This window comes from Fulmarus glacialis, unplaced genomic scaffold, assembly GCF_000690835.1.
Source record: "Fulmarus glacialis isolate BGI_N327 unplaced genomic scaffold, ASM69083v1 scaffold5226, whole genome shotgun sequence".
In the NCBI taxonomy this organism is placed as follows: Eukaryota; Metazoa; Chordata; class Aves; order Procellariiformes; family Procellariidae; genus Fulmarus; species Fulmarus glacialis.
Genome location: NW_009216099.1, coordinates 1 through 27184, shown reverse-complemented (window position 1 = coordinate 27184; position 27184 = coordinate 1). Strand labels below are relative to the sequence as shown.

The 27184-nt window shown below is 34.7% G+C and overlaps 1 protein-coding gene across 1 annotated transcript in view; it reads left to right on the top strand.

The window, feature by feature from the left end:
* AK9 (adenylate kinase 9) overlaps positions 1 to 20321 on the top strand; it is a gene marked incomplete at its 3' end in the record, with an annotated part of 25930 nt that extends 5609 nt beyond the window's left edge. Inside the window, exons 3-15 of the mRNA XM_009579159.1 lie at positions 236 to 288; positions 373 to 469; positions 4345 to 4457; positions 7741 to 7914; positions 8631 to 8756; positions 10889 to 10967; positions 12437 to 12531; positions 14458 to 14597; positions 14682 to 14862; positions 15313 to 15457; positions 17528 to 17647; positions 19362 to 19495; positions 20165 to 20321. Of these exons, the coding sequence (XP_009577454.1) occupies positions 236 to 288; positions 373 to 469; positions 4345 to 4457; positions 7741 to 7914; positions 8631 to 8756; positions 10889 to 10967; positions 12437 to 12531; positions 14458 to 14597; positions 14682 to 14862; positions 15313 to 15457; positions 17528 to 17647; positions 19362 to 19495; positions 20165 to 20321 (1614 nt within the window). The remainder of the gene's footprint in view (positions 1 to 235; positions 289 to 372; positions 470 to 4344; positions 4458 to 7740; positions 7915 to 8630; positions 8757 to 10888; positions 10968 to 12436; positions 12532 to 14457; positions 14598 to 14681; positions 14863 to 15312; positions 15458 to 17527; positions 17648 to 19361; positions 19496 to 20164) is intronic.
* Positions 20322 to 27184: the final 6863 nt, after the last annotated feature.

Here is a 27184-nt window from a genome sequence, read left to right as displayed (position 1 = left end):
AGGGAAAAACATCTACCCAGACATTGACAGAAGGCACCAAGTTCTGGATGGACAAAATATAATAATGGCCCTAAATATAATGGCTGTTCATTCAAAAATGGTCTGGTTGCTTGGAGCACACATACACACTCATATGCGCATGTGTGAATGTATGTATCTCTGCATGTACATGTCTGTATATAAAATACTTTTTATTAGTTATTTTAATTTTATTTTGTCTGATGTGCTTTCTCAGCTTTGGAAGTAATTCAAACGAATATTCATGAAGAAACAGAATATGGGCTTAAGGTAAAGGTCTAATCTTCTAGTAAGTTTTGTCGCATTCTTGACAAATACATATTATATAAGACTATGTTTTGCATTTTACCTTAGTGTCAAGAATTGCTTTTTAAAGGTCAAAGTATTTCTGAAGAACTGGTTACAGAAATGATTCTGAAAAAGATTGAGTCACCAGAAGTTGCTCATTTTGGTAAGTATATTTATAGCCTAAACTTCTTATAATGAGCTAGCTATAATTTTGACACACTTTGCATCCGTTACTGCTCACATATAATTTATTTTGTATTAGACGGGGTAGCAGCTTTTCTTGTGCCTCTCAGGTTGTGGAATATCCATAAACTGAGAGTGTATTTAAGGATTAACCTACCAATATGGGAGATCAGAAAGTGTCATACTAATCCTATGTTGTGTTAATTTTGAGAAAATGAATTTGCCCCAAATTTTAAGTGTTGCTATGACTCTCATTTGGCAATATTATCTGGTTAGAAAAGTTTTAGGATTTAAAATACAGATTTTTTTTGCTTGAATACTTCTATAACAACAACAACAACAAAAAACCACCAGCAAAAATATTTTAAACATTTAAAATAATGAAAAAGAAGGAAAACAGATTATTTAAAATGCAAAGTATTACGGTCTCTTTTTTTTCTTACAACATTGTTTATTCCCTTTGCATTTTGTCAGTGAGAGTAAGTTAGATGAGAATAGTATTGGTAGTGGTAATAATTCTTCTTTTTAAGGAAAGATTATGTTAATTGAGGCTCTTAAGACTAGTGCTGCAGATCTTGCTAGAGTCTGAACCTGCTTTCCTAAAGAGAAAACAAATATACTGCTAAGTGGAAAGAAAGTAAAAGAAAATGTAGTTTCTTTTTCTCGTGCTGACTTTTATATGAAATTTCCATTACAGGAGAGAGACAGGTATAGTGCCAAGAAAATGTTAAGTTTCTACTGCTCTGAAAACTAGCACGCTTCTATAAGCTTTCAGTTGCAATGGTTTTTGTTCCCTCTCTAGTCCAAGACTCAACAGTTTTGCAACAGATGCAGCCTTACCTGGTGAAACCAGGCTTTTAAAACAGTAGGCAAAAGACAGAGAAATAGGAAAGAAATAAAAAAAAGGAGATGACAAGGAAACAAAACTTTGAGGGAAGAAGTAGCAGCAGAAATGCCAGTCTCTTAATCCATATGTCAGGACTTTAATAAAAGCCTGAAGAGATGTCTGTGTTATCTGAGTTCCCCTCTTTGAGTCAGTCTGATGATGAATGACTAAGATGTGTGTATCACAGAGGACCACGGAGATCCTAGAGACTGTAGACATGACTATAAAGTTGATTCTTGTAGCCAAACCATTTTCTGTATTACAGATGCCCAAAAGTAGCAAGGAATAGAATAACCTACATCCTCGCTATTTTTCCTACCAACTAGAGCTCATCTCCAAAACCAATTTTTCTTAAGTATTTTCTAGTTCTAATCACTTTTTGTTTAGCAACTATCTTAATATAATCCTTGAAAAGCTTAAGTAGGCTTTCAGCAGGTACTAATCAGTCCATTGGCTATTAATTATTCATTAAAGATTTTAGAAATAGTGTTGTATGAGAGGCTGAGTTTTTTACTTTTAACTTTTGTTTTTAACATTGTAAAATACAAGTTTCTAAACAGTACACGCAATAAGGGATTCTGTTAAATTATATTCTTCCGACTTAAATAATAAGCACATATTATGTTGGAGACTGATGTGTCAGAGGTAAAAACATTTTTTTTTTTTTTACTTCTGAAGGAGGTCAGATATGAAGCTTCTAAGCTATTTCTTGAAATAAGCAGTATCTCTTTGCAAAATAGCATAGGCACTGAAGGATTGGAAAATAACAAGCATACTTGTATTTTAGGGTATTATAGGTAAGAAAATACAGAATTATAACCTCTATGTAGCTGACATGCTTGCTTTTATTTTTTTAAATAGAGCAAGAAAACAACCAGAAGTTCATATCTGGTAAACCTAAATAATATTTGCAAAGGAAAAATCTATGGCATTATCAGAAGGGAAAACTGCTCAATTAGCACGATTTAAATCAAATCAGGACCAAAGTTGTTTATTGATTTATTTATGGCAAGTAATTAACTGGCAATCAGTGAACTGGCGGTCAGTGAAGAGGTTCAGTATCAGCTACGCAACAGACAAACCACAGCACTAGGCACTTTCCAAATACTTAATAAGCACCTACAAATTTCTAAACACCCTCCTAAAACTAATTCCAAAGAGTGTGCTCAAACTTGTATGGTTATGCATGCAAACCCTCTCTCAAAGATGGATGGAAGTTACAAGCACACATTCCCTTTTCTCAGAATGCACGTTCACCTATTTAAGCACACTTTCTGTTAGAAATGTGAGTGCCTAGCTTTGTCTGTCTAGCATTTCCTACAATCCACACATCAGTGAGAAAGCTCCACACAAGGTCATATACGTACACAGGAGGTGTGGGTCACTACTTGTTTAACCCTGTTCTGTCAGTCCGGTAGTTGAAATGCACATTACGCGCAGCATCCAATGGCGATGCTGCTACGTCAGGCCTAGACAGAAGGTTGTAGTGCTGGCACGTCAAACCTGGTTTGGCTGCTGTTCTTTTACCTTGTTCCCACTATAAGGTGTCTTTCCCCAGTCACTAATGTTAATGCTTCTTTAATATTTCTTTTCAAGATTACTCCTTCTCTCCTCAAAAGTTTCTTGGTAATCCCCTGGTTACTGTTTGATCTCGCTGATAGTTGTCTTAGGTAAACTTCATCATTGTTAGTCTCCCCACAACATTATCCATTTGGAGCCTCTCAGAGAACAAACAGGGATAATCTTTTCCCATGTTACACTCCCATTCCTCTCACATCAGCTGTTGTTATCCAGGATGTGTTGATAAGCAGAGGCTGTGCAGACTCCCCACATTCTCACTACCAGTTAGAATTCTCTGAAGGTATCAACAACTTAGAATCCAGGATTTTAATTTCCTAGAGGAATGACTATACATTATGCTCTCTCTTGCGTCTCCTCTTCTATAAATTTTGCATCTATGGATAGTAGCTCCCCAAAGAAGGAGTCATCTTCAGTCTTAATACCTCTTGCAAAGACTGCTGCTATGTTTTTGTGCTGAATATACTTGCATTTAAATGTTATCACATGAAATTCTAAGCATTTGGAGCATGCACCATTTCTGTAAGGGAATATTCTCATTATTAGGCTAAAAAAATCACCTGATTCTTGTTTAGTCTCTCATTCTGGCCTCATGAATATTGAGTTCCTTGTTATACAGTAGTTCTTACTGCACTGCAGGCAGCCATTAGTAGTTACAATTCTCTCCTAGGAACTTGAAGCCACAAGTTCATCTGTGGGGCTGAGCACTCTAATACTAGGAAAAAGGTATTATTACCACCATGCTTGTCATATATAGTTGGTGTCTGTTTGCCAAAGAGGACTCAGCATTGTGAATCCTGAGTGAATGGATGCTTACCAAGTTAGGTGCCTCAGTATGCATACTGTGTGCATAGTGCCTCCTTTTGAGAGGATTTAACATCCAGGAACACTATGTCTCCCAGAGAGTTGTTCAGGCTCCCTTTATTGTCCATAGAAGCAAAGACCTTTAAAGGTTGTATAAAAAGCCTAGACTCCTAGTTTAAATGCTTTGTATCATAGAGTGGCTACTTTTTGCAATGCCTTTTACAAAGTCTTTTAGTGGCAAAAATAGTCACTAAAAGCTTGTTACTTTTTAGGCACTACAACGTCTGAGCTAGGCACGTGAAGCAGGTGGTCTGAATATGATCTTTAATGTCTACATATTTCTTGTATTTCTTAACTGAGTTAACAAACTTTGAGAGTCCTATATCAAGTTGAAAACAACACACTTTTTTGTCTGTATTTCATCTGAAGTAGACATGGGTGCACAATTTTTTTAACAGTGTTATGTCATGTACATGGTTTAAAATTGTGCCACTAAATAGATGTATTGTTTAAAGGACATGAGTATAACTAGTCCTATATTTGACATAACCTTCTGAAAGATATCTTTAATAAAATGTATTTGGCAGGTTATGTTCTCAGTGGATTTCCTTCTCTCTCAGAGGAATATATGACTATTTCACAGCAAATAGAGAAAATAAAGAATCTAAAATTAAAACCAGATTTCCTGATTAACATTAAGGTAATGTCATCTTCAGTAACTTGCTAGTCATTTTCCTAATTATTAGTAGACTCATATGTTGCGTAAGTCAAAAGATAGTATTTTCCCCTGTGCATTTGAGTATAGTATTTATTGGGGAATAATAAAATGTTCTCCTTTATATTGGAATGGTATTACACTAGTTTGTTCCACTATAAGCATTGCTCATGTAAAATAATGAACATTTCCTAAAACTTCAGTAGCAGTTACAGTCTTTGCACCTCTACAAATTAGAAGATACAGGTTTTCAAGAAAAGAAAACTTTGAATAACATGATTATTGTGGGATTTTGGATATATGTATACATCTGCCATTCATGTATTTCAAGAAGAAACTTTTCACATATGGAAGTTAGAAAGCAAATTGTTTTATTTTTTACTCACTAATTGTGAAACTGCTTCTTAGTCATTATTAATTCATCTCTTTTACAAATCTCAATTTCTTCCTGAGTAGTAATGTGACATACCAGATACTTTACAAAAGTGACTCTGACGTAACCAGAGAAACATAAATCATTGTAGTGTAGGATTAAGAGGACTTTCTCAACGTAACTTAAAAGAACGGACTTGCTGGCTACATCCATATTAGTAAATAAAACAAGGCAAGGGCGACTCTTCAGACATCAGGCCAACTGGTTTGGCGGAACACAACTAACCTGTCTTGTTAGTCAGAATGGGGTGGCTGTGTCCAAACTGCCGGCTGGGAGAGGCCCCAGGCCTGTGCCATTCTCCAGATTGTACCCAGCTATTCATCAGGGAGAATACTAGCTGGCCCACACCAAACTTTGCCAGACTCCATGCAGACAACGTAATGGTATGTATAATCATGAACAAGGGTTCAGGCCCTTCCTCTTGCAATGTTTTATTTATTATCAACTAGATTATTTCCATCTTTTACTCTGAATGTGCAGAATGAGCTGCCAAGGCAACTGAATAATCAGCCTCTGGTGTTGTGCTCCATTCTCATTGGGATTTTGATTCTAGTTGTCATATCTATGTGGTTTGTCAGATACTAAGCTTCAGTGCATGGACCTAATCTATCACTTTGCTAGATTTAAGTCCATGTTTCTTTTAATCACAAGGTTCTTTACATTCCGTACTTTTGAGACTTAATTTGTTTGACCATGCATAATGAAAATTTGTGAATGCCTACTTCAAACCTTTTTTTCTATGCTCATGGAAAGATCTTAAAACATCAGAGAAACATATTTTTGTGCTGCTTTTCAGGCAGTTTTGAGTTTTTCAGCTACAGAAAGTCAATCTTTGTTTTAATACCAGATAGTGAGAAATCTATCTTGATTTCTCACTTGAGAATATATGTTGTATAGTTCTTGAGAATATATGTTCTTGAGAATATATGTTGTATAGTTTCATGTGCAATAGTACAAATAGAAGAGTGATATAACTACACTAGAAAGAAAACAGAATTCTTGACTTCATGTAGTTACATCATCTTCTCCTCCGGGAAGAAGGCTGAGACTGAATGCTCATTAAAAAATCCTTGCCCCAAAGTCAAATGAATAATTTTGCCTTTGATTTCAGTGGGTTCAAGTTGTTTTCACAGATATGTCAGAATTGTAACCATTTTCATTATATCAAAAAGAAAGGAAACAGAGAGATTCTAGATAACTCTGGGAATAATGAAATACTGTTTTTAGCAGACCAATTTAGAGAAATTTTGTCTCTCCAAGAAAAAGGACAGAAGATGCACCTTTAAAAAAAGAACCATATCTGATCAAATTTCTCCTTCCCTATTTCAAAATGTGCTATGTCATATAGCAGTCATGTCAGCTGTATGACTCACTGTAGAAATATCCTGAAGTATTGTAATACTTCAAGGGATACCTCAGGAAATGAGTGTAGTGTGTCTATTGCTAACAATGTGGTCTCAAAATGAGTATAGTGTGTCTGTTGCTAGCAATGAGACCTCAAAAGCTCTATATTCTGTAGAAATCAATTCTCTGTTTCTGTAACAATTTGACCTTAACAACTACAATATTTTCTTCTTATCTCAGGTTTTTCATATATGTTTGAAGGGTAGGTGTTAGTGATTTAGAAAGGAAGAATGATTATTTATTGTTTGTTGTGCCCCACTCTCAATTCCATAGTAGAATTTTAAGATCCCCATCTTAAGACCTGTTGGAGATCTGGGGACTCCAAGTGCGTATTAATGCAAGTACAATTTAGGACAGGTCAGATAGAAGCTTTATTAACTATGATCATAGTGAGCAAACATTCAGACAACATTTTCCCCTCTGCTCCCCTGTTCTCTGCTAAGTGATTGCAGAGACCCAACCAGCTTTTTGTTTCAGAAAAAAAAAGAAAGGGGTGAGGAATAACAATCCTTTCAATGTTAACAAAGTCAGGTATCCATCCCTGGAATGGATGGACTCCTTAAGTAGCTTGCTAACAGCCACAATTCTAAGGAGACAAACAATACATAATGTGACAATGTAGAAAAAAGGCTCTATAGCTCTGGAGCCTACAGGAGTGGCACACCCAGTATTATCTTAGCTCAGAAGTGGGGAGGTGGAAACAATCACAGACTGTTAGCTTTTAGTTGAAAGGAATGTTTTAGTTAGGGTAAATGTTTTAGTTAGGCTGTTTAGTTAGGAATGTTTTAGTTAGGATAAACTTTCTAGGCAGACCTCTCAAATCTTAAATATTAATAATTTTACCACCACAGACCACATCCAGATTTATCTGTGTTTAATGTTAAACTAAATTTGTGTCTGCAGGGCTTTTTATGGAAAGACCATTGCTTACTCTTCCAGAGCTCCAAATTGCTGAACTCCTTTAGCCTCTGACACAATGGCACTATGCTTTTCAGTATTAGTAGAGCTCTGAGAGGTCAGAGGCACCTAGTAAAATTGACTTAATCTTGCTCAAATCGAAATCACTTTGGCATTAATTGCAAGAGCAATCACAAAACTGTCTGCAAAATATTTTTATCCATGAACTATACCTACACTTGTTATACTACAAGGTATAACTTGCATGGTAAAATGTGCTCGAGTAGTGGCTATACTCCTGATATGGAATGTAAAATGCTGGTGGGGAAAAGCTATGCAAGTGCTTAAGTCTTTCTTTAATATTTGCTGCTTTTGAAAATTTTGTGTTTACTCAGCATGTTATTGGAGAAGTTGTTTATGAAGCCAGATATTTGCCAAACAAACTCCTACCCCCCATTCTGCAGTTTCAGGAAAAATAATATTATTATAGCAGTACAATAAACACATTATTTCCTTTTAATTATTCCTTGCCAGTGTTCAGATTATGACTTATGCCAAAGAATATCAGGACAAAGGCAACACCCTGATTCAGGGCAGATATATCAAAGGAACCAGTGGGATCCTAACGTTATTGAAAAGCATAAGAAAGAGAAAGATCAGCATGAAGAAGAAAATGAAGAAGACGACGAAGAGCAGGAAGAAGAGGAGGTAAATACTGCTAATTTCTAAACAGTGCAAAGTATTATAATGTACTCTAGACAAAGCAGAACAAATTCCTATATTCTAAAATATCAGCATACTACATTATGAATTAATTTTGCTCAACTTTAATCTTAACTCAGTTTCTGTTCTGCTTTAAGAGATGTGGGATAATACTTAAATGGTAGGTTTAAATGACAGCAAATGGTGATGATTGTATAGTTTAACCTGGATTCAGTCTCTAACTTAGAAGTCACTGAACCGTTTCTTGCCATAAGTTAAATGGGTGTGTCAGGAGAATGGTGACTCTATAGTGTCTGTTTCTTGGTCTAAGCAAATAAGAGAGTTCTTGATTTATGTTTATTATAGCAAGTTTTACTAGTATTTGCAGGGTACTGTCTTGTTTTCTGGTTTTGGTGTTAGACTACTACAAATGGATCTTCTGGTTTTTTCATGAAGTATTAATTTTGAATTCAGGTTGAATTGTTCTGGTTTATAATGCTGGCCAGAGATTTATCATTGCAAGTTCTAGGCACATTCCTCTCAATGTGCAGAAACTACACTTCATCAGGATAGAATCATGGTCAGCCATCACTGGACTAATACTCATTACTCATTGCAATACTCTGGAAAGCTACTTTATTTACCTTTGAGTAAAGACAAAAATTAGTTTAGCATATTATTTTGTTTCTGTATCTTGAAAAATTTAACTTTTCATTCTGCAGACCGCAGAAGATCCTCTTATGCTGCCAGAATTTTTGCATCAATTAGTGCAGAGGCCTGAAGATATTCTTGAAAATGCAGAGGAAAGAGTTAGAACATATAAGGATATAATGCTTCATCCTTTAGAAGTAAGAAAAAGCAAAATAATATGATTATGCATAACAAAAGATTTTTTAAAATATCTTGCACTGTTTTCTTTTTTTTTTTTAGTTTGAGATTTATTGTATGCAGGTGGGCACAAGGCATGCTACAACATATCCCCAAGTTCTGAAATTCATACTGAAATCAATGATACAAAGTTGTCATTTGTAGGTGTTGTTTCTACTCCAGAGTCAAGATAAAGTAATCCACTTTGAGTTTTAAAAGTGAAACCATACCTGCCACCACAGACGCTTCCTAAATCTAGGAAGTGAAGTATGTGAAGAAGCCAGTGTATCATCACCATTACCAGAGTCCATTCTAGCACGCAATCCTGTATGAAATCTGTTCTTTGCATCCATTGCCTTCCACTCCAATAGATTTCCTTCCTCACCTGCTTCATTTCCTACAGATTTATATACACAATAATTAGCCTATCAGTTTGCTTTATCACCTATTTAATTTCTGCAGCTGTGACATTGGTTTTTTTCTTTCATTGTTGTGTTCAGGAAAGTTGGATTTACTATGTATCGTTTTCCCCCCGCCAAAAAAACCAGAACAGGTCCAAAGCAATAATTCGTTTTCTTTTTTCTTTTTTTTTTTTTTTAAATCTCCTGGTACAAGCAACTCAAAAGCCTCATGTTTGCTGCACACTTGACAATTACTGTTTATTTATGCCTGTCCATTTCCCTATGGATTAGATAAACCTATAGATAAAATTGTGTAAAACTGGTGTAATGTTCTTTGCAAGAGTAACAAACTTGTTACTGCTGTGAAGGGGAAAGCAAAAAATGTGGTATTTTTAATCATTATACAATCACATGGATTTCCCGTAAGCAAACTAATGGAAAGTTGTTAGATTAAATTACTTTAGGGTGTACACCAAACTTCAACACTTTCAACATGTTCCACTAGTTGGTAGGTCTTACTTAGGCTTCACTAATGATGAATGTATTAGTGAACATACTTAGTGGTCCACTAATACATTCAAAGAACATAGGGGTCTATCATTGGCCCAGGTAGAGGTTGAGATGAAGAAATTGAAAAAAAGGCTTATAAGATGTGCAGTTTGCAGTGAACTGGGTTAGGTGGAAAGAACTTTGGAGAACAGACTTTGATTTCTTCATAAGTTGTTAGGATGAAATTGAGTAGAAATAAGTGTGAAATACTACAATTAGGGAGGAAACCTAATGAACAACTACAACATGTGAAATAATTGGCTAGACTTCAGACAATCTGCAATCTGTGGGGTTTTAGTTAGTCATAAACTGAGTCAATAAATGTGATGCTATTGTACAAAAGCAAATATTATGGATGTACTAATAAGACCATTGTATATAAGAGAAACACAAACTATTATCTTCTCTGTAGGAGAGTAGTAGAAAGAAGTAGTTAGTTATTATCTATTTCTAGACAAATAATTTAATTTATAGTATAGAAGACTTAGACTAGATGCAAGGACATGAACTCTGACCATAAGTGTAGTGAAGAACTGGAATAGATTACCTACAAAGTTGTAAAGTCAGCTTCACTAGGATTTTTCAGGGCTGGGGTTAGACCAACATCTGTCAGGAACAGAGTGAGTGTTCTCAATCCTCAGACAGAGATATTAACAACGGACATGGGATGTCTATTTTAGTCTAATATCTTATTTACTAATGGGAAAATTGAAAATAAGAAAAATCAAATATATTGTTCAAATTTTACAGAAATTGAGAGTCAGGACCAAAATGAAAACATTGGTCTAGCGGCTAGCATTTCCAAGAGATCTGTTAATTGACATTGTCACCATTTTCCAGCAGAGAATTAAGGTAGTTAGACAATTAGAAGTTGAATTCATACACAAAACGTTACTATATCTTGATTCTTCGCAGCTCTCTTGCATTTGAGCTAGGATATCTAATCTGTTTTCTGAACCAATTGTAACTCCGATTTTGGAATTCTCTCTGTATTTATCCATCACCAAATAAAAGTTTCTCTCCAGTGAAAGTCATCAGTACAATGAATCTTGTTTTTTCTGAAGTCCACAGGAGTCCAGCCTTTGATATGTATAGAAACAGAATGAGCTCCAATGTCATTATCTGGTTAACTATACTCAATTGATGATTATGTCTTTGAACAGGACTTGATGGCTGAACAGGATTGTCAATATCTTATTGAACTGGATGGAAATCAGCAACCAGATGACCTCTTTGTAGTGAGTAAGCTATGCAACTTAGTTAACCTCCACTAGAAAATAATTTCTCAATTCTGTGGATTGTTTTCTTTGTTAAGGTGTTGGCAAAATTTTAAGTTGTGTATAAAATGCATTTAATTACTATTAGAAAACATGACCTTTGAAATGCTTGCTTTTATTGTTCTATTAAAACAATTATAAGATTCACTGCACCGCCCCCAGGCTTACATACATGTTACACAAGAATATTTTCAGACAGGCTACAAACACGTTTGTATTGTATCCGTCTGGTTTTAGCGCTTTATTTTGTGTATTAGTGTAAAATATCATTATTAACATGAGAAATTAAAACATTTTCAGTATGATGTATTTACAGAATTGGCTTGTTTTGTGCTGGTGTCTTAAATAATGACAGAATTTTTATGAACTTTGATATTGTTTTACAGTGTAGTAGAAGACACTTCATTCTTTTAACAGTTCTGCTGAGTGCTTGTATCTAGATTTTTAGCTCATAACGTAGCAACTCATTTGCCTATAAAAAAACTACAATGATAAAATTTGAAAATAAATAATCTTATCTTCTGCCTCAGAAATAAGAGTTGCTTCAAATCAGAACCTAAAGTAAGGGGTTGAAAATGAAGTGAGAGATTGTCTTTGACAAAGTAGGAAGTGAGCTGCTCCTGCAGTTTCCCCTCTGTTGTTTGAAACAAATTGAATCAATTATAATTCTGTAAGTATTATTTCAATTTATGCTTAACTTTACTACCAAGAGTAGTCCTATGGGAATAAAACCCACTAATTTTGCAGAGTTGGAACATAAAATTTCCTCATTTATGATCTGTTTGTGAACATTACAACAGAAAATTTATAGTGAACGCAATCAAGTTGTGTAATGATTCCAACCATTTTGCCTATAAGTAAGGCAAAGACATATTATGAAACTAATCCAAACATGGCAAAATTTGCTTTTTCATTTCAAGAACACTTGCATTCAGGCAAGATTACATTCAGGAAATACTTCAACTAAATTTAATATAATCTGATTCTCATTGGCAGACATCTGGTTTAAGTATGGTTTTAAATAAATTACCCAAAGTTGTATTTGTTATTATTATTATTATTATTATAAGAGTGCATAATCTGATCTCTTAAAGAGACTTTCCTCTTTACAGATTGCAGCTCATCTGAATACTTCCACTGCTTTGTGGGAAAGAATCCTTCACAGGCTATTACTTTAGAAGGCTTGGGATTCACAGCATGATGAAGAGATACAAAGGCTGTGATTCAGCATTTTACACTGCCTGTATCTACCAAGTAGCTTGTTAAAACTCAGCTCAATAACTAGCATGACTCCAAGCTAGAAACTGGGCCTTAGTATATATGTAGCCATTATATAAATAATGAGTGACAATTTTAAAAATTTTGAGGGTCCTTTCAGATCACAAAAGCAGTTTTGATTGGTACTAAGTCAAGAGTTATTTTCTTTTCAGTCAGTGGTAGTTCGACTCCAATCTCTGGGTGTTCGAAATGGAGCTCCTGTAACTAGACTTCAAAGTGAGCAAGAAGAAATGCCAGAGGGACTGGAAAATGTAAGTGAGCTTTTCTAAAATGTGATTGACTGTAATAATTATAAATATATTTTCTATTTTCTGCTGTAAGCTTATATTATAACATCTTTGTTTCACAGCAACCAGTTTGTTTTACCATGTAATAAGGGCATTTTTTGAGCCTTGATTTTCCAGAAATGTGAATTTAAGATAATTCTGGGACTGAAACCACTTAAAAGAGTATGAAAAGAAAAAAGTCTGTCATTAAAAAAAAAAAGTGAGATGATTATTATAAAATTTTGAACAAAATATTTGTTTTAGCAAAAGAGGAAGAATGAATTCCTTCCAAGAAAATAAACTTTAGCCAAAGGATAACAATCTCAGCAGCTGACTCTTAGCTCAGTCTTTACTCTTTTCCTGAATGAAAAACAGCATGCTAATACAAATTTAGCAATATCCTGCATAGCTGAAATCATATACATTGTATTTCCTGTAATTAATTAGAAACATGACAAATTAGTGCTGAATTTTGCTGAATCATGACAATTGTAATTTGTGTCCCTTCCAAATAAAACTGAAATACAGAAGTCTTTGCAGAAATGTCTTCACCTATATTCACTTGCAGTCATCTTTCCTATTTCTTAAACAAAACTTTGAATATATGAATGATACTGTAACTGGGAGACCCCACTATACATTTTCAGAGAAACACCTGCCTCTTCACTTTTCTGTTTTCTCAGTCCCTGACAAATTCACCAGTGAAGGACTTTCTGTGTCAGAGGCCGTCTGAATTTATTATTTAGTTAGTCTATGTGTTTGTGTTTGTGTGTAAGCTTTTAGCATCCACACTATTTGGGGCAAGGAGTTCTGCAGCTTAACTGGACATTATATACAGAATTGCTTCCCTTTGTGTTGAACCTGCCACCTTTTAGCTTAGTCTCCTCTAGCTGTTGATATGCAGAAGTCAGTAAATAGTTTTGTTCTCTGTATCTGCCCTCTAATAACTCACAATTTCAGAATTCTGTCCTGTTCTTATGTAGCTCTCTAGTTCCTAGACTGAAGAGTTCCAGTCTACTTAATCTTATTTCTTCTTACACGAAAATCCTTTTGTGTGGTTGATCAGTCATATTACATTTTTCTGAAACTTTTCCAATTCTACTGAGTACTTTTTGAGATTAGGGTAGCAGAATGCACATAGCAGTAAAGATGAGAGCAGGATTTATATAATTAAAAAAACCACAACCTTTATCTTCTATTCTCTCTTTGCTAAACATTCAGGTTGGTTTTCTGACTGCTCTTAGGCCTTGACCAGATGTTTTCACGGAAGCATGTATTTTAACTCCAAGAGCTATTCCTGAGTAGTGAGAGTCAATGACAACTCATCATTTTCTGTGTAAAACTGCTATTTTAATGCCTGGCTTCCTAGATTCTGAAGGTCCTTCTGCACTTCTTCACAGCCAGCACTTGTCCGTACTATTCTGAATAATTTAGAGTCACCATAAACTTTAGGATTCACTCACTATTCACCTTCTGTAAAAGGTCTATTAAACTTACTCCTATCAGATGACATTTCTGCATGCCTAAAAGAGGTATTTTGGCCTTGCTATTCCCCCACACAGATTGTAGTCCTTTCCTCATCCCCTTTAGAAGAAATCTTGGCCATTTTCTGTCGTCTTCAATAAATGGCTGATTTGTACCTCTTTATTGTTTTAAACTTCTGAAAATAATAAATGAAGCCTACAGGAACTATTTTCAATAAATAAAATTGAAAAACTAAATAGTTTCTCCTTAAAATTGTCCTACAATTCTGAATTTTTTTTTTTTTTTAAAGATTCTAAAAAGCATGATGTGGTTTTCTTTTTAGGTTTGCTTATTTTCCAATAAATTATTTCAAAAAAGGCTAAGAACAAGGCATATGTAGCTTCAGACAAAAATTACATATGCTGTTATTGCTGTTTTAATAAACAGGATGAACTTTTCCGGGTTCTGTCATCTTACAAACTAATAGCACACAGATATCGATGGCGTAGAAGCAGGTGGGGACAAGCATGTCCTGTGGCTCTAAAGGAAGGTGATATTGTAATGGGAAACCCAGACTTGGCTGTCAGGTTAGCGGAATTTGACACTTTTTATTTTTATTTCTATTTTATAAGATAACTGACTGTATCTGTTAGCTTCTCTTCTTTTTTAAGTTTTCTAGGTAAAATGTACATGCTGTCATCCCCAGAGGCATTGAAAACATTTATGTTGAATCCACGGCCTTACCTGTTACCACCAATGCCACTTCCTCCTTGTAAAGTAGTAGTGTTTGGTCCTCCATTCTCTGGAAGAACAACTATTAGTAACCTAATTGCACACAAATATAAAGGAAAGGTAGGTTTATAAATGTCTTATATAACAAGGGTATCAGCTGAGGCTTGGGAATCAGTTAAGCACATTCTTATTCCTGTTGTGTTATTAACATACACATTGCAAACATATGGATTACAGAGGAAACATAGTAATTTAGTGAAATTCATTTATGTAAAAGTAGCTAAATTTCAAAAATTTTTTTTTATTTACCCTCTATGTAAGACAAATATTTATGTGTCAGTTATTTGGCTTAGCATAAGAATATTATGAATAACTTTTTTATCTAAGATAATTAAATGTAAATGCAAATTAGAAATTATTTTTTCCACCAAAAAACCTTGCACTTGAATTATATGTAATTTTTTCTGAAATTTGCAGAGTTTTTCCAAATTCATTTAATTGTATAGAAGTTGGATCAGATGCTATATTTCTCTTCTGTGATATTTTTATTTTTTCAAATCATTTCACTAGGTTCTTGATATGGCCAAACTCATTCAACCCTATATGGAAGAATCAAGAGAAGAAAACATTGAGAAAGTGCAAAGGGATGCAGTAGAAAAGGCTATAACAGCAGTGAAAAATAGATTGGAATTAGAAAAACAGTCAAGAGAACCAGGTGAATAAGGTGTTCCGTGGTCTTTGAAGCTATCTTATTTGCTTTTCATTATTTAACTGAAGCAATTGCTGTCACTTTGACTTACAAAATATTACAGAAGTTGTTACGGTTGTTGTGCATCAAATATGAACTAAAGAACATGCAGTGAAGGGAATAGCTGAGTAGAATTCAGTATTTTTGATGTTATATATAAATCCTCTGAAGTTGAGGGCCATGAGTATGTAAGAAGGAGTTTTCTCAGCTCTTTTTGAAAGAAGAAATTGGTTCTGACTGATACTGGTTGGAAACTTTCCATTTGAATGACTTTCTGACAAGTTAAATCTCTGCAAAATTGAAATTTTCTTCAAGAAAGCAGCTTGTCAACTAGGCTGATGTGAACCCACAATCTACAGATTTTCCACTTTGGAGCAGCTTTCCAAGTATGCTGTCTCAGATGGCACATTCACAAGACTCTCCAGCTCTGGTCACATCTAGACTTCTTAAGCTGCCCAGGTTTTTGCAACTTGATGAATTCAGAAAATATTTTGAAAAGGTGAAAATAACATGTTCTTTTAGTATCTTTTAAACAAAATTTGGATTTTATTTTTGCAGGAAATTTTGTGGGTCTTTTTCAAAATTACTTCTTTTGAAATGAAAACTTTCCTTTGAATTGGAACTGCCTTTTCCAGTTAGCTCTAGTTATGATTCAAATGGACAATCAGGCCATTTTGCCGTATTCAACTAAGCAAGGAATCACCATATTTGACTTACTCATGAGTAGATACATATCTAACAAGAAGTGAGTATATTCTTCTGGTGGTGCAAAACATAGAAGCTGACAGTGATACAAAAACTATTGGCGTTGCAGTAAGAATAATGGTGAACTGTGACACCAAAATTAAAACCATTAAACAGTGTTATGTTCCAGATTCCTGGCTAGGGAAATACTTTTGAGGACAGGGAAATCATATTAGGATTAATGAGAACTTAATCCTAATTAATAACCTGGGAGAGCTCAAGCAATTTTATTGCAAAACAGAACTACAAACAGATGAACAATGTAAATTGTCATAGAAAGTAAGAAAGCTTCAGAAAGGGAAATTAAATATTTTTGGAAGCTTGAATCTAGATCTAGAGGTAACTATTCCAGAAAGTATTTCCTATTCTTAACAAAATTATTTAGTTAATTACCTAGTAAATTCTGCCTTTTGAGAGAATTAGAGAGAATCACTAAAAACTATGCGAAAGACATATATCAGTTTAATTAGGTAAATGGCCCCCTGACTGTCTTGAGTACTCCCAAGTCCAGTTCAGAGATAGGCAGCGAGGCTATGAAACTCCACTGAAGTCGCAGAGTTTCTGTCTACTGTCAGAGTAAGTCAGGAGATTGAAGCAGTTGGTGCTAAGGACTCAATATCCATGTCATTTACAGAGGACACACAGACTAGCTGTATTGTGATCTCATGGGCTGAATACTTAATGGCTTCAGCATAGCAAATGTACATCTGGAAGGAATCAGTTAGTTTGCATGTTCCAAGACTGCTTTGCCATGTGTACCAAAGCATCAGAAGGATCAGGAGATTCACTTAAAACATACTCTTTTGATTCTGACTAAAAAGGTAACATATACAAGCTCAGCGGGTCCCAGTCTGTTAATGTGCTCAGATGACATCCAGCTCAAACAGATCCACTTTGTTCTGTTTGGGGGGAAAATAGGGGAGGGTATTAAATCTGTTGAACTGAAGAAGTATACAGGAATTGTGTATTTTTTAACACTTTTCTGGCTTTTGTCATATTCCTGATCTCTTTTCTTTTAAGGGGAGAAACAGGCATGTAAAAACTGGTACTGCTAGACAGCCATTTGTGTCTCACAGGCTGATGGGTACTAGTCTTGCCTTCACTAGGGCAGGAAAAGTGCTTGTGATTCCTAGGAGGTGTGTTGGGGGATTCCACAGATTGGGAGGCTGCAGATGAAGAGAAGGCTGACATGTAGCTGGTTTAGTCAGATGGATTTTCTGGTGAAGTATTTGTATAAAAGGATTTTCTACTGATCTAGTTTTCTGTGAATTTAATATGATTTCATAACTATAGGAGACTTGCAAGAACATAGTAGTGTCAAAGAAGCAGATGATTCTGAAGAAATCACTAAAACCAGAGAGGAAATAAACTTGGAAGAGGGGACTGCTATAAAATCTGCCATCATCCAAAAAAGTAAAAAGTATATCTTAGCTATTTTAAGCATGTCATTCCATGCCTTCAGTGTGCCTTGCAAATTAAAAAGTGAAAGATAATCTTTTTTTTTTTTCTCATTTACACTTGTAGGACTATTTTAAATTTTTTCCTTGCTGCTGATACTGTCGTTTTGAGAAACCTAAAATGAAATGGTTAATTTTGTCATTGAAAGATATTAACCCATTAATACCATGTTAGTGTACAGGGGAAAAAACTCCCACTGACCTTTGTAGCAGCTAAGCATGTATTTTGATGACAAGTTTGGTATTTTCACTTATATATCTTTTTATAGCATAAGATTGTTTCAGAATTTTTTAATAGATAAGGACAACAGGTGTTAATTCACACACAAACAAAAAAAAAGTGAAGAAAGGATCTGAATTCAGGAGTGGGAGTTTTTGCCACCTGAATATAAGAAACTAAAAAGTATGCTAAGTTTTAATTAACCTGTTGAAATATGCTTAAACAAATGAAATATGTCTGTAAGCCTGACATAGTTTACAAATAGTAGTATTTTTTTCTTACATAACAGACCGACATTTCATCTCAACCAAGGAAGATACATTATTAGGTAGATCCAATTAATGGACATTAATGAAATATATTTATAAGGATCTAAAATGGAAATTAAATAAATGTGGATTGTGAGGTAGTTTTTACAAATTTCTTTGTCTTTTTAAAGAAAAACATTTGTTCCTTCAATTATATTCTTCCTTTAATTTATGGCATTCTATACCACCAAAGATATTGAAGAGAGCACTAAAGAAAGACCTATTTCTTGAACTGGAGAAGTAGAATAGAATATCTTTAGTTATGATAACTGTAAAGTCTGTTTGGTTTTGGGTTTGGGTTGGGTTGAGGTTTTTTTGCAGAATGGAAACACTTAGTAAGATATTGTCCCTTTCCCAGGGAGTTTGTAACTTGGCAAAAATAACCTGATAATGTATAAATTTGTGCATGTAAAAAGTATCAACACAATCAGTGAAGAATCTTGGCATAATTACAGAAAGTAAATATGGCATTTTTTCCAAATTATACTCTTCACATAGTAGATATTGCAGTTGCTTAAAACAGTTCTTTACCAAATTTTATCAAATTACTATGTAAACTGTGAACTAACTCTGAGTGTTCCTTAAAAAATTTTTAAACAATTACAGTCCATTGCGTCAGCAACTAATAACAAAATATGGGTCCAATATGAATGTTTTGTGCATCTTAGGAAATGCAGGCTTCATGATTGTTGACAATATACTGTATTGATCTATGATTTGTATTGATTTTTAAATTAATCTTATCAACCTTTTGATTTAGGAATCAAAGAGAAATCAAATCAAAGGAAATTCTCAAGTGCTGCAGGTGCCTGATTGTTCTAGTACACAAATGTCATTCCACTCATATTGACACAATATTTCACTTAGTGGTAGAAAATACTGTACAGTTAAAAAGGGGGTTTTTGTAATGAAAGAGCAAACCAAGATCTTAAAACTTATCTTTATGAAATACCCTCTAGAACTGCATTCAGAGGAACTGTTACTTGATTCTTTCTCAGTATGATGGTGTAATATTGCTTAAAATGACTGCTGCACTGTAATTATGAAGTGGCTGGATTTAGTTGCCTAGCAGTTATTCCTGACCAGAGGAAATGAGTATTTCAGAATTTTGTGAAGTGCTTTAAAAAAATCTATATTGTTAGGAATGTCAGAGATAACTGCTGACCACCCAGAAGTTCAAGCGATGGTAGAAGAAGCCATAAAAACTGCATCAGTCTCCGAAGTTACACTGTCACCTGAAATATATGCCGAAGTACTGGAGAGAGCTGTTGCAGAGGTAAAACTTCAAGTACTATATAGCAAAGCACTTTTTTTGTAAGAGCAACCTGTAACAGTTTATACATTATCGATATACGTTCTTAATTTTTCCGTTTGAAAGATTAGTTCATATCACATAGTCTGAAAGCTTACATAGGATTGAGGAGAGACTGAGCAAGATCAGGAAAGACAAATCTATTGAGGACTACTATATATATATAAAAATTATTTCTGTCTTGCAAAGTATCTGGGCTACAAATTGTTAAAGGCTGGGAAAAGTGTCTGGGGGAAGTATCACTGTATGCTTGCCCTCTTCTTATACTCTTATTTACTATTAAAGAGCTCAACACCAGATACAAGTGTTTGAAAAGAATTGTATGTGAAGGTTTATCCAAGAATCTTGAATTGTTTTAAATTTGTTCACTGGTTTGTAACTATTGAAACTGGAATCTAAATTCTTTGTAGGCAACCTTAAAAAATCACTGGCACATTAATCTCTTTTTGTTTAAAGTGTTTTTATTTCATTCAGACATATAAAGTTATAAATGTCTTACTTTTTATTGACCTGAAATGACAATAAGGAAAATTCATAACATTCAGAAAACCATTTTGTATTGTGCCGTCTTTTTGAACAGCTTACAGACTATTTTAGTCTTTTTATGTTACTAAACCTGACATTTTATAACAGCTTATGAAGAAGAATAAAGACAGGTTTCCTGGTGCTCCAGAAAAAGGAGGATGGGTAGTGGACAACTACCCTCTGTCAGTAGACCACTGGTCAGCTTTATCAGAAAAAGGACTTTTACCTGACACTGTTGTCTGTCTGAAGGATACAGAAAAAGATGGTTAGTAAATGCACACTAATGAAACTTAATCTTTTCTGTTTTTCTGTTTTAATATCTGTACATAAAGCACACTTACAAGAAAAACTAATAGTTGTGTTCCATTTATAAAGTTTCAGGGGTCTAGAGAAGGAAGAATTCAGTGAATCAACAAGGGTACCCCAAATTTCTTACAATTTGATTAAGAGAATTACACAGAATTGAAAAGAGGAATGCGTTACAAAAGCAGTAAAGAAAATTCCTCCTATTTATAATCCTATTTACAATTTCCTCTTATTTATAATCAGTAGTAAATACCACTGGACTCATGTAGTTTCAGACTTTTGTATTCTGTGTCTGGCTGGCCGCCAGCTTGCTGTGTGCCTCTTAGTCAAATTTCCCTGCATGTGCATTGGTTTCCCCACTTGCAAAATCAGGTTATAGATATGAACATTCTGTGCTTGAGAGAAAAGAGGGGGGAGAAATACCTGTATGCAGGTGTATCCTGTTCCCCATCCTGGGGTCAAAAAAAGTTGAGCAACTTCTTATCCAGATTGATACAATAGCTTAGTACCCATGAATTCAGAGGAAGGGATTTTTATTTTATTGTTTCAAGCAGGAAGGAAGGTTGGTACCAGGCATGAAAAACTGAACAGTCTCATACACTGTTAAAAGTTTTGCCTGCCAAGTCATGTCTTAATGGATTATGCCTGCTTGATTCATACCACACCACAAGTTTCATTGCCCTGTGGCAATGTTTGATCATTACCTGTTCAATCCAGTCTGTTATCAAAAGGTCTTTCCATAATAGAAACTTCCCTTCAAGAAAGAAATGATAGGTCTATTCATACTTCATTCAAGAAAGCTTGCCATATCCCAGACTCAGTTTATTAGGTGCTTGAAATTCAAAACAAAGCTCTAAAACCATAGAAAGCAACAGTAAAACAACATTTCAGTGGTATATATGCCTTTTCTTGGCTTTAAAAAGAAGTAGGAAAGTTGTCTATCATTTATTAAGTAATTTTCCGAACTCAAATAACTTTAGTGTTATACAGATGCATAAAACTCATTACTGTTGTGTAATTGTACTGCAGGAGTCTGTATACTGCGCAGAACATACTTAGCAAATAGGGATGAAATTAATTCTAAGATTTTGAAAAGACTAACAGATGAAGCATTAGAAAAGAAAGAAGAAGAAGAAGTAAGGTAAAATATTCCAAATATCTGAACGTATAAAATGAGCACAAGAAAAATCTAACCTTACTTTATGTTAAAGGGATCAGTGCATTTATCAACACAAATGTACTAAAACAGTACACTCAGACTAGTTGTAATGTACAGGAACTAATCCAGTATGTTTTAACTTTGAGAAATAATCTCATTTAGATCAGTAAATATGGTGGCAGAAGATTCTCTTGCTAAATGCATTTTCATTACCCTTGCATTAGTCCAGCCTTTTGATGCAATGAGACAATAACATTTTAGATGATAAAATATATATGATTTTTATTTTGTACAACCCAAATTATATTTCAGTTCCCAACAGTATATTTCCACATCTTTATTTTACATTTAATGTATCTGCAACTTGCTTCAGTAGTATTTATATAAATCTTAAGAGGAATAATCTTTTACTTACAGAAGAGAAACGCAAGAAATACTGACATCAGAGGAAGATCAATCTCTAGAGGCTGCTGAGGAAAAAGGTGAAAGTGTGTATCATTTGACTTCTATTTTATCTAATTATCTGTTTCAAATCATTTAGCAATTTGGTTTTTAATGTAAATTTTACAGTTTTGATTTCCTTTTTACATTCAGCATCTAGAAAAATGACTTTATATTACTACCTTTTCTTCCTTCACTGATTCAGGCACTCATTTCTATGTGTCATTCTTAATGGATGCTACAGAACAGAGACATGTATTAAATCAGTCAGCACAGTTACAGTTTTCAATAAATCCAAAGGACAGGACTTTCCATCTCCTCCAGTAACTTTTCTAAGTGGGTTATTAACTGTATTGAAACTTTCTACTCATCAAAAAATCTGTATCCCCTCACAAGTTAGAAAACATTGTTAGAACTTAGTCAATAGCTAATAAGAAAATCGCAAAGCTGTCTGATTTTCTATTCTTCCTCCAAGAAGCTCAGCCTGAAGCAATTAAAGGGGAATGGAAATTATTTCAGGAGTGGCTCTCTTAACATACATTAAGAATTGCTAAATCTGGTAGCAACATACATTATGAATTGCTGAATCCAGTAGCCAAGTAGAGGTGAGGCCGCTGCAGCTCCGCATCCCCAGGACCATGCAGTAATGACTCTGAGCATGTATTCACATTTCCCTTTCATCCTCTTCTTACTCTAATATCCATGCTTGTTTCTTCCCAATCCACTTTGATCCCTCCCTCTCCTTGCCTTTGGTCCTTCTCAGAAATGCCTCATAATATTATAAGTCTCTCACAATCCCAGACTACTTTTCCTGGCATCCCCTAATGAATCTCATACCCTGTAAGCAGTAATCCCCCTCAACCAGGGAGAGCCTCTCTGCTCGACTTATGTCAATAGGTCTCACACCCAGACAATGCCTGCATCATCCTCTTTTAATGACCTGAGGGGAGCCAAGTCAAGGTTATGTTTGTTCTGATTAGGTTATTGGGGTTCCCTGAGCTGTCATTGTTTCTCCCCTCCTTTGTGCTTATGGAGATTAGCCTGTAATAACATAACCTAACAATGTAAAAAATAATGGAATTATGTGTATTACATGAGGTTTCCCCTCTAATAACAATATTAATAAAACATTTTGGGTAAAGACTTTCTTACTTTGCTTCTTTCTGTATTGACAGAACTGCATATTATTTTTGTTTAGCCACTCTTTATTTCCTGTAAAGATCCTACTTTGATACCAGAATTGTGCTATACTTTGTTTCCAGCAACAAAAGTATAATTGTCCTGGGCAGGAGTGAATAATCTGTGAGGAGTGAGATTTTGGGGACAGGCCAACTGTCACAAATAGGCTGGATTTTTGCACTTCAGACAATTATGTAGTTGGGTCGAGGTCTAGAATTAATTCCAGTTAGTTTCAGTGTTTTGAAACTAACAGTCAAAAAGGTTGCAGGGTTGTACTTTCCTTTTTGCCTTTTTTAATCACTGCCTACTTTCTTAGAGGAATGTTGCTGTCTGATTTGGATCTGCTGTCAAGATGAAGTAGCATGTACGAGTACCTGTCTCTACATTAAAAACTAGGTTGGGGACTTTAGAGAATTTCTTCCCCTCCTATGGGATCTCAAGGTTTCTCCACCATAGCCTAAATTATCGCCTAAGGCCTGCAGCTGAAATTAAAAATTTCTACTTTTTTTTTTTCTTTCTCAGCAGTGGGGGCCTAGACTGCCATTACTGTCTTCCTTTCAAACATAACATACTGGTTTCTGTAGAAAAATATTATGGCCAAGCTTAAGTTCTGTATTGTCAATATGTCTCACATACGCTTTCTTTCATTATCCAATCTGGCATTTATTTTATATATAACAAGGCTTAAGTCATAAAGGTGGTATAACATAAACTCAGTATGATAGCATGCTTTTAATTTTTAATTAGATAACATTTCACTTACTCTCTGAAAAAAATACTCTAGCTTTGTAGTGTTCTTTAAATTACATATAAACTTTAAAAAAATTCTACATTATAACTTGTTATAGTTTCTAGTAAAACACATCGCTCTTCTCCAAAGTGAATGAGTTCTAAAGTATTAAATATAAAGGGTTCTACACAGATACTCTATTATCTCTGTCTCAAAGAACAAAGTTCATCTTAGTTTTGAATATCTAACTCATTTTGATTTGAGTACATCAAAACAACAATTATTAATGATAGAACTAATAATGTCATATACACACTTGTGCTCTTAACATGTGATAAGTCCTTGTTCAGAGAAAATCGTGTTTTCCTACGCCTACATTTGATTTCAATAATCAAATGCTGACTCACCAAAACACTTCAGTCATGCTGCTCTTAGCCTGACATCTGCCATCAGCACATTGACTGCAGCTTTTCCCCCGTGTGACATGTCTTTACAAAAATATAAATGAATGATATGTTCCCAGTTTGGGGTTTTTTTATATAGCAGTTATGGTATAAAAATGAAAACTCAGAATAATACTCCAGAGTCCCCATGCTCTTTTGATGTCTCATATATCATATCATATCATATGGGAATGGTTCAAAGCTGCACCAGGGGAGGTTTAGACTAGACATTAGGAAGCATTTCTTTACTGAGAGAGTGGTCAAACACTGGAACAGGCTTCCTAGAGAGGTGGTTGATGCCCCAAACCTGTCAGTGTTTAAGAGGCATTTGGACAATGCCCTTAATAACATGCTTTAACTTTTGGTCAGCCCTGAATTGGTCAGGCAGTTGGACTAGATGATTGTTGTAGGTCCCTTCCGACTGAAATAGTCTATTCTATTCTATTCTATATAAATAAATGTCCATTTTAGTAATTGTAATTTTTCTAACCTCAGTGGGACATTGAGGTAACTGGGATTGCTTCAGGACTGAACATATTCAATTTATAATATCATTTGTGTTTAAAAGGAAAAAATGGTTCCAGTAATGAGCAAGGTACTTACACGTGTCTTAATAAGAGTGAAAGTAAATGGAGAAGGAAATTTAACAAATGTATTTAAGTGAGTTAGGAAGCTAAGTTCAATAATGAAAATGTCTGTTGAAGGTACACAAAACAATTTATGTGGTAACTCTTGCTTGTAGTGTCTAGCTGGAAATTATAGCCTCACATCTTTTTTCATGTCCCTTGACAAAATTATTCTCAGCTTAAATTATTTTCAGGAATTTCTTACTGTATTTAAGCATTTTTGCAGCAGCTTTGCATGAGTATGGATTTATTTATACTAGGAGACAGCTATATGACTCCATGAGAATATATTTCAGGCATTGTAGAAGAGTTATACAGCTTCAGGTAGATCTGGGGGTTCATTCCAATCTTCCTGAAGTAAAACTTGGCATATTTCTTTCCTGCCACATTTCAGCAATAAAATATCCCATACAATTGATCCACTGAAGCAAACAGTTGTCATGGTTTAAGACTTTATTTTCTGTACTTTATTTGTCAGCCCTGCTTTTCTGCCAGAGATTACCCTCTTCCTGTAGCAAACTCAACTGGAGCACACGTATGCCTCAGTCACCGTAGCTCAGGGTGGTGTGTTAGTACAACCCCATCTTCACTGATGTCTCTTCTGCTACTCTTCCTATTTGGGCAGAAATTCTTGCAGTAAATAAATGGGTAGCTGGAGCTGATAATTCCAGCTGTCGCCTCCTGTGCTTGTCCTTCACAGCTGTTAATACAAATATTTGTTTTAAAGTCTTTAATATTGATCCCACCCATCCCCTTTCTCATATTACAGGTGGTGGAGGGTTGAATCAATACCTATCTCTTTAGCTTTTATTTTATGTTCTTGCTTTTTTGTTTTTATCATAGTGTTAAATTCAGTAAGATATTTTAAACAACAAAAAATAAATATAATAATAATTAAATCTGTACATGTTAGGATATTTCCTCTTTAGTTTTTGAAGAGAAACGCTTTTTGGAATCAATTGTCATTATAACATTTACCAGGCAGTTGATGCGTGCTCAGTCCTACAGCCTCTAAATACATTTCCTTTGTTTTTCTTGGCTGGCTTGCATCCTGATTTGGTTTTTTTTTCCTACCTCTAACTGGAGGCTTTTCAGTGAGAGAGTTTGAACAAGGAGAGTTTATTAATCTGCAGACCAGGGATAGCAAATTACTTGTACCACAAACTTCAAAGTAAGCTGTAGTGATATTAACTTCACAGTTTTTCAGTCTTTGAGCAAAGTTGCATGGTCTTCAAAGCCACTTTCTGCCCTCCTTCATAAGCCAGATATGATAATTACATTCTAATACCTGTAATCACAGCATTTTAGGCAGAGAAATTTCAAAATTTGAAACAGAAAGGTTATGAAAAACTTTCTCAATTAGATCTGAAATACCTTCAGTTCTTAAATTCTTCTCATTCAGAGAAATAAAGGCTAAGGGCTATTGGTTTAGTACAGCTATGCATTCCTTTGCAGAAAAAAAGAACAAAAGCCTATGATTAGAGCTATCAGCCTCTCTGAAAGCTCTTGTCACTTTCTGAACACCTGTAAGAAAAAGGACATCTTCTTAATCTACTTTGTTTAATGTCTGTCCATCTGTCTTCCTTGATCCTATCCAGCACCAGTCTTGTAAATGAAATCTCTTAAGCATTTAGATACACTGTAAAAATTTAGACATGCTTAGCTTCTGTGCCACAGCTGTGTCCATTGAAGTCTCTAGGACTGTCTGTGATTAAGTTACGTATGCATGTGAGAATTTGCATGTTGACAGCCTTACAAAGTGTCTTCCATTTTGCATGTAATTTTCTGCATGTCATTTTCCTCTTTGTGTATATTATGGAATCTTGATTTATTTATTACAGAGCATCAAAACTAATTTTGCTTGACTGCATTCCTGTTTATATCAAAAGGAAATAAAGATCTAGAATAAGTGAAAATTTTCTCAATTTGACACATGCTAAGGATGTGGGTTTTTGTCTGCTAATCATAGTCTCAATTTGACACATGCTAAGGATGTGGGGTTTTGTCTGCTAACCATATAAGAAGATGCTTGTTATGAGATAGTTTCCTGATTCTGCATAAATCAGAAATTTAATGTTTCCAACCTGTTTTTCATTATGTTTGTGGTTCCTTTGCCAAAAAAGAGATATATAGGAAAACAAATTCCATAATTTCAGATTTTAAAATAGATTCTTGTTTAATATGATTTGAATTTTGGGTAATCATAATATGTAATATAAGGACATTACTAGGAAACTGCCTAGT